The 14,200-nt window shown below is 40.9% G+C and overlaps 1 protein-coding gene across 1 annotated transcript; it reads right to left on the bottom strand.

The window, feature by feature from the left end:
• Nucleotides 1–7,746: 7,746 nt before the first annotated feature.
• Nucleotides 7,747–9,064, bottom strand: LOC308422372 (endophilin-B1-like). Its single transcript, XM_080918934.1, is given in 2 exon segments — nt 7,747–8,679; nt 8,682–9,064. Coding segments are annotated over 2 exon segments (1,134 nt in total). The 5' UTR covers nt 9,034–9,064; the 3' UTR covers nt 7,747–7,897.
• Nucleotides 9,065–14,200: the final 5,136 nt, after the last annotated feature.

Below are 14,200 nucleotides of genomic sequence, written 5' to 3'. Positions count from 1 at the left end.
GTTAGGGTTTTCATTGTCTAAACAGGATCACTTCTGAAAGAACGCAAAATAGATTCACAGTGTCTGTGTTGAATGAAAGACAGCTTAGCAAATGAAAGAAAATTTCTATTACCTAAAGGTTATATAAAATGCAAACCTTAATAGCCTATGTTCTAGTTGGCTTTAATTGTCAACTTGGTATAGTTTCGAGTCATCTGAGAAGGAAGTCTCAAGTGAGTGATTTCCTTAGCCATATTGGTCTGTGGGGGATTATTTTAATTGTTATCTGATACAGGAGAGCTAACTCCACTGTGGGCAATCCCATTATGCAGGTGGAACAAGAAAGCTAGTCAAGTATGGTACAGAAAGCAGCAATTTTGCTGCTGATTGAGAACCTTCCTTGGTATCCCACAACAGTCTATGAGCTGGAGGTGCAAGCCAAATAAATACTTTTATTCTCTACGTTTCTTTGATTGGAGTATTTTTAATCATAGTGCCCAAAGTAGACCAGCTTTAAATTGAAAAAGAAATCTTTGTGAGTCTAGGTTTATGATATACTACTAGAGAACTTTAGGGCCTGTTAGAACGAGGAAGTTCAATTTCAAACAAAACAAACAACAGCAAAGAAAACAAGAAAGGGAAATGATCTGTGCGCTCCGTCTGTGTTTTGGTTAAATATTGTATTTTTAGGTATTTGGTAATGAGAGACTCTCTCTCCCTAATGGCCTTTAACTGAGCCCCCAGAACTTTTCCTTAGATGCGCCAGACATCTTTATGTTTACAGAAAACAAAGGGTTAATTGAAGACAGGCATCAGTGTATTCTGAAGACCCCATTTATCAGTAACACTGGCCCAACTTTCAAACCCCAGGAACGTTTTTTCTGTCCCCATCTTTACTTTTGTTTTCCTGCAGACATTTGACAAAACTGACTGGCCCTCATTGTGAAAAGGATCACGGCAGCTAACCAGTTTTGTCTTCTCTAACCGGACGCTGATCCTCACCACCCTTCATTGCGTTCTCTGATTCTGTTATCTCCTCAAAGCCAACCCTCTTCAGAATCTTGTTTACAGGATGACAGACTCATACCCAACCCCTTGACTTCCCCACAGCCACAAACCGACCATTGCTCTACTTGTACCTATTCCTCAGGTCTCTCCTTCATTTTTCTCCTGAAGTCCTTCATTGGCCTTCTGAAACTGAATTAGTTCCTCAACACACCCATCTGTAGCAAACTAATCTTGAGGATATGCTGAGTGTCTATGTCCCTCAAGTGGATGCCCTCCACCTCTGTCAGGCTACACCACTGGAATTGTTATCTCAGGACTTTGCTTCCAGTTCTTTCATTCCATTATACTTCAAACAAACAAGATCAACCAACTGGACCCCCCAGATTCCCAGGGACTAAATCACCAACTAAAGAGTACCCATGGAGGGACCCATGTCTCCAGATACATATGTAGCAGAGGATGGCCTTATATGGCATCAATAGGAGGGGAGGCTCTTGGTCCTGTGGAGGCTCGATGCCCTAGCATAAGAGGATACTAGAGCTGTGATGTGGGGGTGGGTGAGTAGGTAGAGAAGCAAATCCACAGAAGCAAAGGAGAGGGAGGATGATATGGGGGAGTTTGCAGAGGGGAAACCAGGAAGGGGGGGAAGCATTTGAATAGTCAATAAATAAAATAAACAATAAAAATAAAAATGAATTGATAAAGACAGAGCGATCTGGACCTCTGCTATCGCTGTTCCTAGTTCTTACTGTATGAGATGCCACATACAATGAATGACTCAAAGCAGCGTTGCTTCTGGATGCTCCTCTTGTATGAGGATGCACATTCTAACCCAGGCTCTTCTGCATTTAACTTCAATGCTATCGTAGTTAATCTTGGCACTTGAGAATCAGGCTCATTCTTTGAAGTATTGGTGGTTGGTCTGGGCAGTAGTGCTTAGTATTTTAGTACGGTATGGGTGTTCAGTGTGGGCAGCCTAAAAGCATTTGGCCCACAGTGAGTGTCTTGCTGTAAATGACCATCTTTGAAAAAGTTCCTCTGGGAATCGAATCAATCTTTGTGAGTAGGGACATCTCGCACTGCTGCTTTCCAGGAAGCTGCCAGATGGTGCACAAAGAAAGCATCCTTATTTAAAACCCTCTGAGAGGTGTCCTGGGAAAAATGTGGGCAAGCACTCAAACCAGATCAGTAAGTACAGCAGTAGCTAAGGGAAGGGCATCATTCAACTCACCTAGTCGCAGACAGTTCTTGTGCCAACATGCGAGAAAGACTGATGGACTGGTTAATATTAGTTCCTAAGCTCTGACTGTTAACTCCTAAAAGGCCTCTGCATTAAGCAGGCGAGCAGCAATCCCTCGGCCTTGAAAAGATATCACAGAGACAGTGCTGGGCTGCTCACAGGAGTTTGATTAAGGGAAGAGCAGTGGATAGTAGCAAAGTCGATCTCAAATATAAACAAGTTTTTATTGCATGTTTTGAATGATAAATGGCCAGTATGTGAGAATGTATAAAAACGAAAGACAGGGGAGGGATTCCTTGGAAGAACAAAGGGTCCAGTGTCTTCTTCATGAAGGTTTTCACAGAATCTTCTGTCTTTCATGTGACCACATTAAAGGAACTTGGAATGCTTGCAAAAGCTGAATGTATGATACGTTCATATCTACAAACAGAAGTTTCTAAGAATTTTCCTGGAACCAGAAAGGTCAAGGCACACTGATAATACCAAGCCTTCCCACTTGGGGTCAAAATTACCCTATGGGAAAATGGGTAAAATGTTCAAAGACTTGTTTTCAAGGGCATAGGAAAGCATACATCCTCATAGCTTTTTGAAAATACAAAATAAAAAACATTTATATTCACTCAAAGATGAAACTGAAATATTGCAAAAATAGTATAAATAATCTTACTATGACTGACTCCACACCCTTAAACCTTGAACACATAAACAACTAAGCAGTCTTTTTTTTTTTTTTTTAATACAATTAATTGAATTTCTGGTCTTTATTGTGAAGAAGTGAGGATACAATCAATTTGCTTTCTTTGTGCTGGATTCCAAGTCAGGTTTGTAATGAATTCACTTTTTTTTTTCTCTAGAAGGAAGATTTATCACAGGCTGAAGGGGAGATTTGGGCATTGATCCTCAGACATAGATTCTTTTGAGTTCTCTTCCAGGATCCTGGTGCAGATGTGAGATCCGGCCCAAGGATGGTTCTGTGCTGTCTGGGTCTGGGTGGCTCACTCGACATCTGTGAGTAATTATGTGTAACATCCATACCTGGGTGTGGGGGAGCCGTTTTATTGCCAGATGTGAACACTAAGAAGGGACTTTCCAAAAACCGGTAAGAAGCCCAATAGCTGATGTAACCTATTGCTTTCCCTGAAAGAAAAGAAAAGAAAGAAAAACAATCAATTTAGCATAAATACAGTGAGTTCTTAATACATCCCGTGAGGCTTGTTTAAAGACAGGTTTCCTTTATGTAAAAGTAGTAGTAAATTTTTTCCCAAAGTGTGGACAATGGAAAACATTTTCTTCACTTACTCTATCTGAATGCGATGTGCCAGAGATTTTCTTCAAAAATCAATTACTGCTCATCTCTTCATAGATCACTTCCAAAACTGAGGCAGGTAAATATACCTTCTATTCTGTTAATCTTGGTCAAACACAGTTAACTGTCTGGGGTGGATATTTTTGATATCTTGCCACAATATATAGAATCACTTAGGTAGAAAGACTCAGAGGGGGACTGTCTGGAAGGGACACCTGTAGCATGTCTGTAAGGAATTGAGGTGGGAAGACCAAGGCTGGAAGCAAGTGGCATCGTTCCCTGGGGGTTAGGCCCTTGACCATGTCCAAAAGATGCACTGAGACAATGCATGCTTGCATCTCTGCCCAGCCCTGCACTTCAGGAGTGAGTCTCTTCACGTTACTGACACCTGTGATTTGTCTGTTATGATTGACTGTAACCTGGACTTGGACCTAACCTCTTTCCCCTCTAAGCTGCTTTTGTTTGGGTATTTTTGTCACAGCTATGAGAAAGGGGACTAGGACCCTGCCATTCACGTAAAACCAAGCCAGACTGTGGAAGGAGTGTCAAAAGATGTTCCTATCGCCATATCTTTTTGTCTGGAAAAAGACCCTTTCTGTCCCCTGTGCCTTTAGTTTGTGCTTCTTCAACTCTTCCATACAGACACACCCTGCTCTGCTTCGCCTCTGTTAAGCCTTTCTTTTAGCTCACCCACTCGTGACCTCTCACACTGATGTTTAAAGGAAGCATGAGGAAGAATAAAGAGACTCAGCTAAAGTGAACTCATGCTATATTTAATCTTTTAATGGCTTTTATTTTCCCATCAATAAAAAATTTCTCTCAAAACCACAGACATATGCTGCTATAAGAAAAGGTACTCAGAGTGCATAATCACGCTGTGTTTCTCTTCAACTATGAAGAGAAGCATTTAATCAAGAGACTTGTTAAATAAGAGATTATATGTATTAACATAATATTCATGTTTAACAATTCTCTTAAAAGAAGGAAGCCACCTTTGAAACCAAAGTGAAATAATATTTTAAAAAATGTGTGCGATTATTGAGGGGATGGTTGATTTGTGTTTCATAGTTTACCTGTGAATAAACCCCATAAAGCTACACAATTTCATCAGAATAAAAGGAAATTAAAAGTAGAGAAAGAATATCTTTAGAATGAGCCCAATGGCATGCAGGAGATACAAGTATGCATGCACGCACACATACACAGACACTCACAGATACCCGATACATAAATATGGTCACACTTAGAATTAATTTAATACAGTTTATAAATATTCAGCAATGATGTCACAGAATCCAACCTTGGATATGCAATAGTGGGGAATGGCACTCTTTTGTTCAGAGTAAGGGGGTAGTGCTGTCTTTTATGTAGGGACTGGCTCCAGTGTATAACAGTGCTTGTTTTATAAGGGAATGTTTTGAATTTGTTTCTGGTGACTTGAGGTTTATTTTTCCAGACAAAATATTTGCTTTAATTATCAGGGAAAGTCCATAGACATAGTTGTTATTCTCAGCGTCCTCCCGGCCTGACATAATCACTGCTGATTCTTGGGAATAACTCAGACGTTTTTATAGCAACTGGATCTATTTCTGGGTCCTTTGATCTATTTTAATCCAGTTACCAAATAGCTGGAAATGACTATTTTAAATATTTGCCATGTTGCTACAGATGAGTGAGGGAAGACATCGCTGGCTTCTTCCCCCCCCCCTTTTTTTTAAACAAACACTTCTACATCGTCCCAAGGAAAATAGAAGCTGGGAACATCTGGAAACAATCAGTAAACAACAGTTTGGAAATTTCTACTTCATTTAGACTTGACATCCTTCAGAGAAAAAGCTGTTCACAGGAAAATTAAATTTACATTTTGATTTCATTTAGAAAACCTGTCTGTTTTGCATCTCCAAAAACCATTAACTTCCTATTTCCATCGTCACTGTCTTTATTTATCATTGATTGTACTTTGCCTACCCCCCCTCCTCAAAACGTGCCCATCTGGTCTCCGGTCATAAAATGTTTGTTCTGAAAACTCAGAATAGGGACTCTATTTTTCTAAACTTCATAAGTCTCTTGTTGCAGTAAATACTAAAAAAATAAACATGGTTTATTTCTTTATCGGCTCTGCACCTCACTCTGCAGGCCTGATTCTAGTACAGAGCCCTGCGTGCCTCTCTTGCCTGGTCTGAGCCACCACCTGGGTCTCACTCCATTTGCACAACTCCCTTCCCTTGGTGGCTTTCCTCTGCCTTTCCTATTGCCTCTGTCTCCGGGTGTTTCTCTACTCCAAGAACCCACACAAACACAACTCTATAGCCCGATAGCTTTTCATACAGGTTTATGTGTTCAATTCTCAACCCATAAACCCTCTACACAACAAGATTACATCAAACAGATGAAAGGATAAAAAGTAGAGCCTAACCCCTCCAAGGACCCCAAGCTATCTCACTCTAAAGGAGCCTTAACCCCTGAGCCTAAGAAGCCCTAAATACTTCAAATTCCAGACCCTGATCTCAGCCAGAGAGTAGATATAAGGTCACACTCCTTGCTGTTCCGGAGCCTGCTTTCCGTATGAAACTGGGTGAAAGGGTGTAGGACAGGCCCTTGGATATTCGAGCCTGGCCTAGTAAGTTAACAGGAGATAAGCTGACTTACCGCTTTTCTGGCTTCAGCGAACTGCTCGCACCATAGAACCCCCCCCCCCACCTTAGTGACTTATCCTGCGTGCCATTGTCACCCCCCACCCAGGAGACTGCACAAATACAGACCTATAGGGAACTGATTGGTCTCAGAGCACAGGCTTAGATAATTTAACATGATTGGTCCCCAGAGCGCGTGCTTAGATGGTTTACAATGATTGGCCTAGGAAGTGCGGGCTTAAATGATTTAAAACAATTGGTTTAGGATTTGTGAGCTTTGCCATGATTGATTTGTGATTTGAGGGCTTTGTTGTGAACCCTATAAAGCTGTCCTAATCCTGCACTCGGGGTCCACAGTCCTCTACCCCTACGTAGTGTATGACTGTGGGCCCCAGTGCGTTTGGAATAAAAATCCTCTTGCAGGTTGCATAAAGACCACTTCTTGTGAGTGATTTGGGGTGGTGCTGCCTTTCCTGGGATGGAGCATGGGGGTCCTTGCTTTGAGGATCTTACATACACAAAGATACAAACTGCTCTTCTTGGGAAAGGAGAATTAACACTAAATTATAACAGCTTCAGGACAATCTACAGCCTCCAAGGTCTCCTAGTGTGTGATGGAAAGGTGATGCACCCCCACTGACTTCAGACTCAGTACAGACTGGGATCCTCTGGCTTCACCTTGCCTCATATCTTCAGGCAGCTCATACTCAGTCCAGCCATGGCTTTATACTTCACTGAGAGTGATTTCTCTTTGCCTCCTTCCTCAGTGCTTCCTTTCCTTGTCTTCTTCCTTTTGACAATGTTTACTTCCTTTTCTTCTTCCTTGTCAATGTTTTACTTTTAATTTTGATTGTGTATTCTGTCTTCAAATGATACCTCTGCCACTCCCACTTCCATTTCTGTAAACTGGTAGGTACTTCCTTTGCTCTCAGTAAGTTCATATGCTTAAAATATATTTGTTCCATGTCTTAAAGGTGGCGTATCATCACTTTCTTTGGCTAGATGTCCCTTGATGCCCATAGGCTTAGGATCTCAGTCACCATTGTGATGGTTTTTAGTTTTGATTGTTAACTCAATGGGATTTAGAGTTGCAGTTGAAACAAACCTCATGACAAGTCTAAGAAGGACCTTCTCAGTTGGGCTAATTAGGTGGGAAGATCTACCCTCACTGTGAGCAACAGCAGACTATCAGCTATAAACCCTGAGTACTCCATGAAAAGGAGGAAGTGAGCTGAGCACCAGCATCCTTTGATTTTTGCTTCCCAATCAGGGACACCTTGTGATGGCATGCTTCAGGCTCTTACACTGTGATTTCTCAGATGTGATGTATTAGACTCTTGAACTGTGAGTTAACAAACCCAATCTTTTTTTTTCATGCACAATAAATTTATTTTGCATAAAAGAAAAAGCTTGCCGTTAATGAAAAATTCAGTAGAAAAGAATTCTTTTGTTTTTAAGTTGGGGCTCAAAAGTAGAAGTTGCTCGTTAGTAAAACCTCAGTAGAAAGAGAATTGTTTAAGAAAACATTCTTGCAATTGAAATTGCTAACATAAATTCTGTAACCAAGGAGGAACCATGCAGTTTTATTGGCAGAATAGCCAGCTTCTGATGGCTTGTAATTTTTCTTTTTCAGTCTCTTACAGCATTAACATTGACAGATATTTAAACCTGCTTTAGAATTACTTATATAAATACGGTGTCATGATGGGTAACCTCTCATGGTCTCCCGATTTAATTGAGAAGTTCTAAGTAGGTGATCGGCACCTTGCCCTTCTGATTTTCTCTCTCCCCCATTAGCCAGTCGGAGTCCATTCCAACGACACTGAACACAGTGATCACCTCGTCTGCCAGAAGTGACAGCTCACTACTATTTGCAGCATCATAATCATAGAGAACCCTGGCCTTCCTGCTGCTGCTTGATTCTTTAAGGTCATTGAGGTTAGAAGGACAGGTGATTACTAGGTTACCGGTTGGAGCCACAGCAGAAGGACCAATCGCATTTGACAAAGCATACGGTGCAGGTGTCCCAGAAGTCTGATTGTTGTTAGAAAGATAATTGGATGGAAAACTTCCCAGCTGTTTCTGTAGGTCTAACATGTACTGGTAACACTGTGCATAGTAAGTCATCTGGGCTTCTACAAAGTCATTCAGACAGCGGAGATGATGGGCGTGTGTGCTGCTGATTCCCTCCAGCAGAAGTCGGGTAATCTCTGCCTGACGGTCAAACTCACTCTGAGTTATTCTTAATTCCTGTTCAGACATAATGTTATCTCCTTCAGGGCGGGCAGAGTTTAGTTGTGAACTTTTAGTTTCTGCGGCTTTTGCCTTTTTTAGTCTTGTTTTTGCAGCATCCAAATCCAGTCTCTTATTCTGTAACAGTTTTCTTTCTTTTGCGATTGTTTTGTAATCCCCTTCTATAAAGTTTCTTAAAGGAGTAAGGAAATTTAAGGCTGAAGTTTGAATCAGCTCTCTGTCAGCTGTTCCAATTCGCTTCTGTGTTTCTCCACATTTAAAAGGGCATTGCTGTAAGCTGTCCCTGGGCCAAACTCAGTCCCTGCGTCAATCATGTACTGCCCCAGAAGCTCAGGGTTGTTGATGCGACTTGGCGCTTTTCTGTCCAGTTTCTCATACACAAACTCTTCTATCCTGGCATTTGGATTTGGCTGCAACAGCACTTCCGTCTGTTTCATTATTTTTTCTGTCCATATTTTGGTACATTCGGCTTTGCTAAGGAGGTTTTCCAGGTGAGCATCTAGTTCTGTTTTCTCTGCTTGGCCAAGCTTTTCTTCTGTGAACTGCACGGCCCGGCTGAGGAAGGTGCCCGCGTCGGCCACCAGCTTCTTCACGTTGAAATCCATGATGTTCATGCCGGGCGGACAGCCGGGCGGAGCCGCCGGCTGTGCGAGCGGGCTAAACCCAATCTTTAATCTTCTCATGACAAGAATTTTGTCACAACAGTGAGAAAAAAGAAACTGTTATATACCCCTGTATCTTACAACATCTGGTATTGTAGTTCGCACCTAAGGCAGGATGGGTAAAAGCAAGAAGAAGAAAAAAAAGGAATGAATTCATTAAAACAAAATGTGTGACTCACTAGACCAAGTATCTCAGGTTTAAAATGACTTAATCACACTGTTGAACAACACAGCTGCATGTGGATATCAATAGAAGCTAAACTAAACAGAAGAGAGTTGTTTTGGTACCAGAAATCCAGGGTTTGTAGTTTGGAAACAATATAGGAATTCCTGTAATCCTGTATACACCTACTATGAAATGTTGATTTATAATATTTTACAGAAGTATTCTGTGCTTCATGGGGTTGGTGCCTGTATATTTAGAATGACCTATCTGACTCCGAGCTGGAAAGAAATGATAGATAGATGCTACTCTGAGGATGTTGGTTTGTGAACTTATGCTTCTGTTAGATTTATGGCATCGGAGGCTGGCTTAGGTCTACAAGACTGGAGAGCTAATGTTCTAAACTGGGGCTACAGTGGCTAAGACATGAGAATTGGGATTATGCCCAAGAGGATATTTGAGGAGTTTTCTAGGAGCTTAGAGTCTTTATGTGTCCCCCAACCATTCTACCTTCTATTAATCACAAAGGTTCTGATCCTCCAATGACTGAGATATTTGTGCTAAGAATTAAGCTAAGATAGCAGCACAAGCATGGTGCATTGTAGATCTACATGGGGCATTGTAGATGGGATGTGTACCTGTCCTTAATAAGTATAAAAGTATAATGACCTATAGATTAGGCAGGAAATAGGAGGTGGAACATTGCTGGGGGGGTGGCACACAAAGGATTCTGGGAGAATGCCAGGCAGGAGATTTTCCAGGAAGATGTGACCAGACCTACACATCTTAGTTGAGTGCCCCGGAAACCAGCAGAATGTAAATTAGAATAAATAGGTTATTTTAAGTACCTCTAGTCAGAGAAGAGCCTAGCTATATGGCCAAGGTATTTGTAACTATATTTTGAGTCTGGGTCTTATTTCAAGGAACATGGGGCTTGGAGGAAGAACCAGGCCTAACTTCTGTAGTGCACTGTTAAGTGTGATATACTGTCATACAGATGATGGCAAACTGGTTAGTGTTCAGAGAAAACAACCTATTATCCAGAGGTGAATCAGGTTGGTTTGTGTTTCCAAACCTTAAAGAAATACTTTGTCTTGTTGGCACCCTCCTTTAAAAAAAAGTATCCTTAATTTTTTTTTTTTTAACAATCCAGTCATTATCCCACTCTTGGTCTGCCCATATGCACTTCCCCATCCCATCCCTCCTCCCTGGTCTACAAGAGGATGTTCCCCTCACTCAGGCTTCCCTACTCCCCGTGGCCTCAATTCTCTGGAGGTGTCTCCTCTGCTGTGTATGTGTTGAGCCTGCGGGGAAGGAGGACTCTTTATAGCTCCCTCTCCTTGAGGAATCTTGATATAATTTTAGAGAATTTTATCTTCAGTTTCATATTCCAGAAAGTGGAGGGTACATAGGCTGAGTGGGACTTCAGTGCTAAATCATGCAGGGCTTTCAGGAAGCCTTGTGCAGGGTAATTCTCCAGATAAAGTCCGTACCCGTGTTTAGAGACATTCTCTAGATAGGGTAAGGAGAAGCAGAAGCCCTGCTGAGAAATGCAGCCCTCCACTTTGAGCTGAGGTCGGAGAGCTATCTGGCCAAGGTGGACTTCTTCCTTGACATAATTTTCTAGGCAAGCTAGGACTCTCAGGTTTATTGGAAACTCAGGTTTCAAGAACTAGATGGACATAGCAAGTTTGCTTCTGAAAAGGTGTTACTTTAAAATGTGATATCTCCTTATAATGATCCAGGAGGTACAGTTTGAGGAAAAGACATTTTATATGAGCCATGAATAGTTTAGCTTTCTGGAAATAATACTTTTCAGTGATGTGGACTCCTGAAGTATCTTTTTAAGTTGTTCCTTTAAAGAATATTATGCTCATGTGACTAAATAAAAATCATTAATTTCCCACATTCTTCTAACTGATGGATTGAGAGCATAAATGAACTGCTTCAAAAGAGGTAGTCTGGGTAATTTTCTCCTTGTGTTTTCTTTATTCCAATGATTCACTGATGATTTTCTTGAGTTAAAGATCAAAAGACAAGATATTGCATTTTGTTGCATAAATTAGAGGCATAGGTCACTTTATGATCACCCAGAAGTTGATAATGATGTGGTTGCATTCAATTTTATATATCTCTATCCCTATCTATCTACCTATATATGTATCTATATATGTATCAATCTATGTATCTATGTATCTATGTATCTATCTATCTATCATCTATCTATCTATCTATCTATCATCTAATCTACCTATCTACCTATGTAATTTTGATATAAGGTGAACAGAAAATAAGAAAGATATGAATTATGAAGAAGGAATAATCTAAAGAACAGCATTCACAATATTAATTATTGATATAAAAATACCATATTTAATAAGTTTACAGGTAAAAAACATAACTAATGGTTTCTTAGACTAGTTGATGAAGCAGGTTTTCAGTAGAAATGAATATTGATGTATATTGCATCCTAGGAAGTTCTGTTTTTTGCCAAAAGTTATAATATATACACTTTTATGAGAAAATAAAAGTTAACTATACAAGGCAATTATTTACTGAGCACCCTAGAATACATTTAAAATGTAGGTTTCCGGAGTTCTCTATTTAAATCTTGAATTTTTTATAGTACAGAAAAATGCATGATAATGTAATTAATACAGAAAGCTTAAAATTAAAGCAGGGCATCATGGCTTCATAACTGTAGAGAAGTTGAAATGTATAGCCTTTGGGTCTGGAAAAGTGCTTGCTGAGTGGTTATATTAACATGTTTGTGCCGTTCTATTGTTTGTAGGTTCATTACAATAAAGTGACTTTCGTAATAATAATAAATCTTGGACATATTGTCAAAGCATCAAACAATAATACTGTAGAACCAATGAGAATTTTTGGGCACTATATATCAAATCTAGGTGAATTCTGACTTCTTAAATGTGGATATAACTTTAACTTCTTTGAAAATTTTAATATATGAAAGTATATAACTGGCTCTGTTCTGAAGCTGGCAGAGAGGAACTTAGTGTTGGAGGACCATCTACTTAGTGATGGAGGACCTTCCACCGGGTGATGGAGGACCTTCCACCGGGTGATGGAGGACCTTCCACCGGGTGATGGAGGACCTTCCACCGGGTGATGGAGGACCTTCCACCGGGTGATGGAGGACCTTCCACCGGGTGATGGAGGACCTTCCACCGGGTGATGGAGGTTCCTCCTTCCCATTTTTCTCCTATTTTCATTTTTTTTTGTTTTACTTTGATTTTGATTGGATATTTTCTTTACTTATATTTCAAATTTTATCCCCTTTCTCAGTTTCCCATCTAAAATCCCCCTATCCCATCCTCTCTCCCCCTGCCTCTACAAGAGTGTTCCCCACCTACCCACTTCCTCCTATCTTCCCACCCTGGCATTCCCCTACACTGGGGTATTGAGCCTTCACAGGGCCATCCTCTGCTACATATGTTAATGGAGCCATTCATTCCTCCATGTGTACTCTTTGGCTGGTGGTTTAGTCTCTGAGAGCTCTGGGGGTTCTGGTTAGTTGATATTGTTGTTCTTCCTGTGGGGTTGCATACCCCTTTGGTCCCTTCAGTCCTTTTTCTAACACCTCCATTGGGGACCCCATTCTCAGTCCAATGGCTGGTTGAGCATCCAACTTGTATTTCTCAGTCTCTCGCTAAACCTCTCAGGAGAGAGATATATCAGGCACCAGTCAACATACACTTCCTGGCATCCACATATTGTCTGGGTTTGGTGACTACATATGGGGTGGATCCCTGCAGTCTCTGGATGGTCTTTCCTTCAGTCTCTGCCCCTGCTAGGGTAGTCATCCTAGTCTCTTCCTCACTCACACTATTTTAAACTGTGAAAAATTAAGACTATCTTTGACCTATTGATTCTACTTCGAAGACATCCTAGTGTAGAGATTATAGGTGTGAACCACCATGTTGGTGTTTAGTGACATCTTTTAATTTGTTGGTTTATATACAATATACTAAACTAGAAAGTGCTATTATTTTTAACTGTACATACCCAACAAAGTATAATATAATCATTAAAAAAAACAACATAAAATAAAGTAGAATAAGAGAAATATAAATGTGTTGAACCCATTTTTTGCTGTATTTAGGCAAGAATGTAATTGCTTTAAAATGCCCTTTTTAATGAAAAGTTTTTAAAAATTAAAATTTAAAAATATATTCTCCCATATATCCTGACCACAATTTTTCATCCCTCGACTCTTCCAAGCTCCTTCTACCTCCCAACTCCTCCAGATCCACTTTTTCTGTTTCCCTTCAGAAACATATAAGCCTCCTGGAGACAAAGAAGACAAAACCAGATGCAATAAGACCCGGCAAAGGCCCTCATATCAAGGCTGGACAAGGTAACCCAATAAGCAGAAAAGGGTTCTAAGGGCAGGCAAAAGACTAAGAGATACACATCTTCTCACCATGTAAAGTCTCTCAGAACACCAGTCTGACAGCTACAGCATGACACAGAGTGAGCTCTGCATTGCCACTTTCTGGGAACCTATCGAGGCTCTGCTTACTTAGTTAGGTGGGCCAGTTTCTCTTGTTGTCCTCCGCCCCTTCTGCCTCCTACAGTCTTTCCTCCACCTCTTCTGCAGGGTACCCGGATCTCTCACGGGAGGGACCTGATGGAGACCTCTAGTTTAGACTCTGTCCACATAATGTGTGACCGTGGGTCTCTGCACCTGCTCCTGTCTGCAGCCAGAGGAACCCTCTGATGACAACTGGACAAGGCACTGACCTATGTATCATTAGGAATCATTTCATTGATTACCCCCCCCATCATTTCTGTTTCTATCCTAGTTCTCTGGGATCTCTATGCTCTAGTTCCTGGTCATCCATGTAATGTAGGGCACGGGTTACCTCCTATGGCATGGGTCTCAAAGAACAGCAGACACTGGTTGAGCACTCCCACAAATTCTGTGTCACCATC

This window comes from Micromys minutus (genome assembly GCF_963924665.1).
Source record: "Micromys minutus genome assembly, chromosome: 7".
Classification (NCBI taxonomy): domain Eukaryota; kingdom Metazoa; phylum Chordata; class Mammalia; order Rodentia; family Muridae; genus Micromys; species Micromys minutus.
Note: the sequence above shows the minus strand (reverse complement) of the source record. Positions and strands in the feature narration are given on the sequence as shown.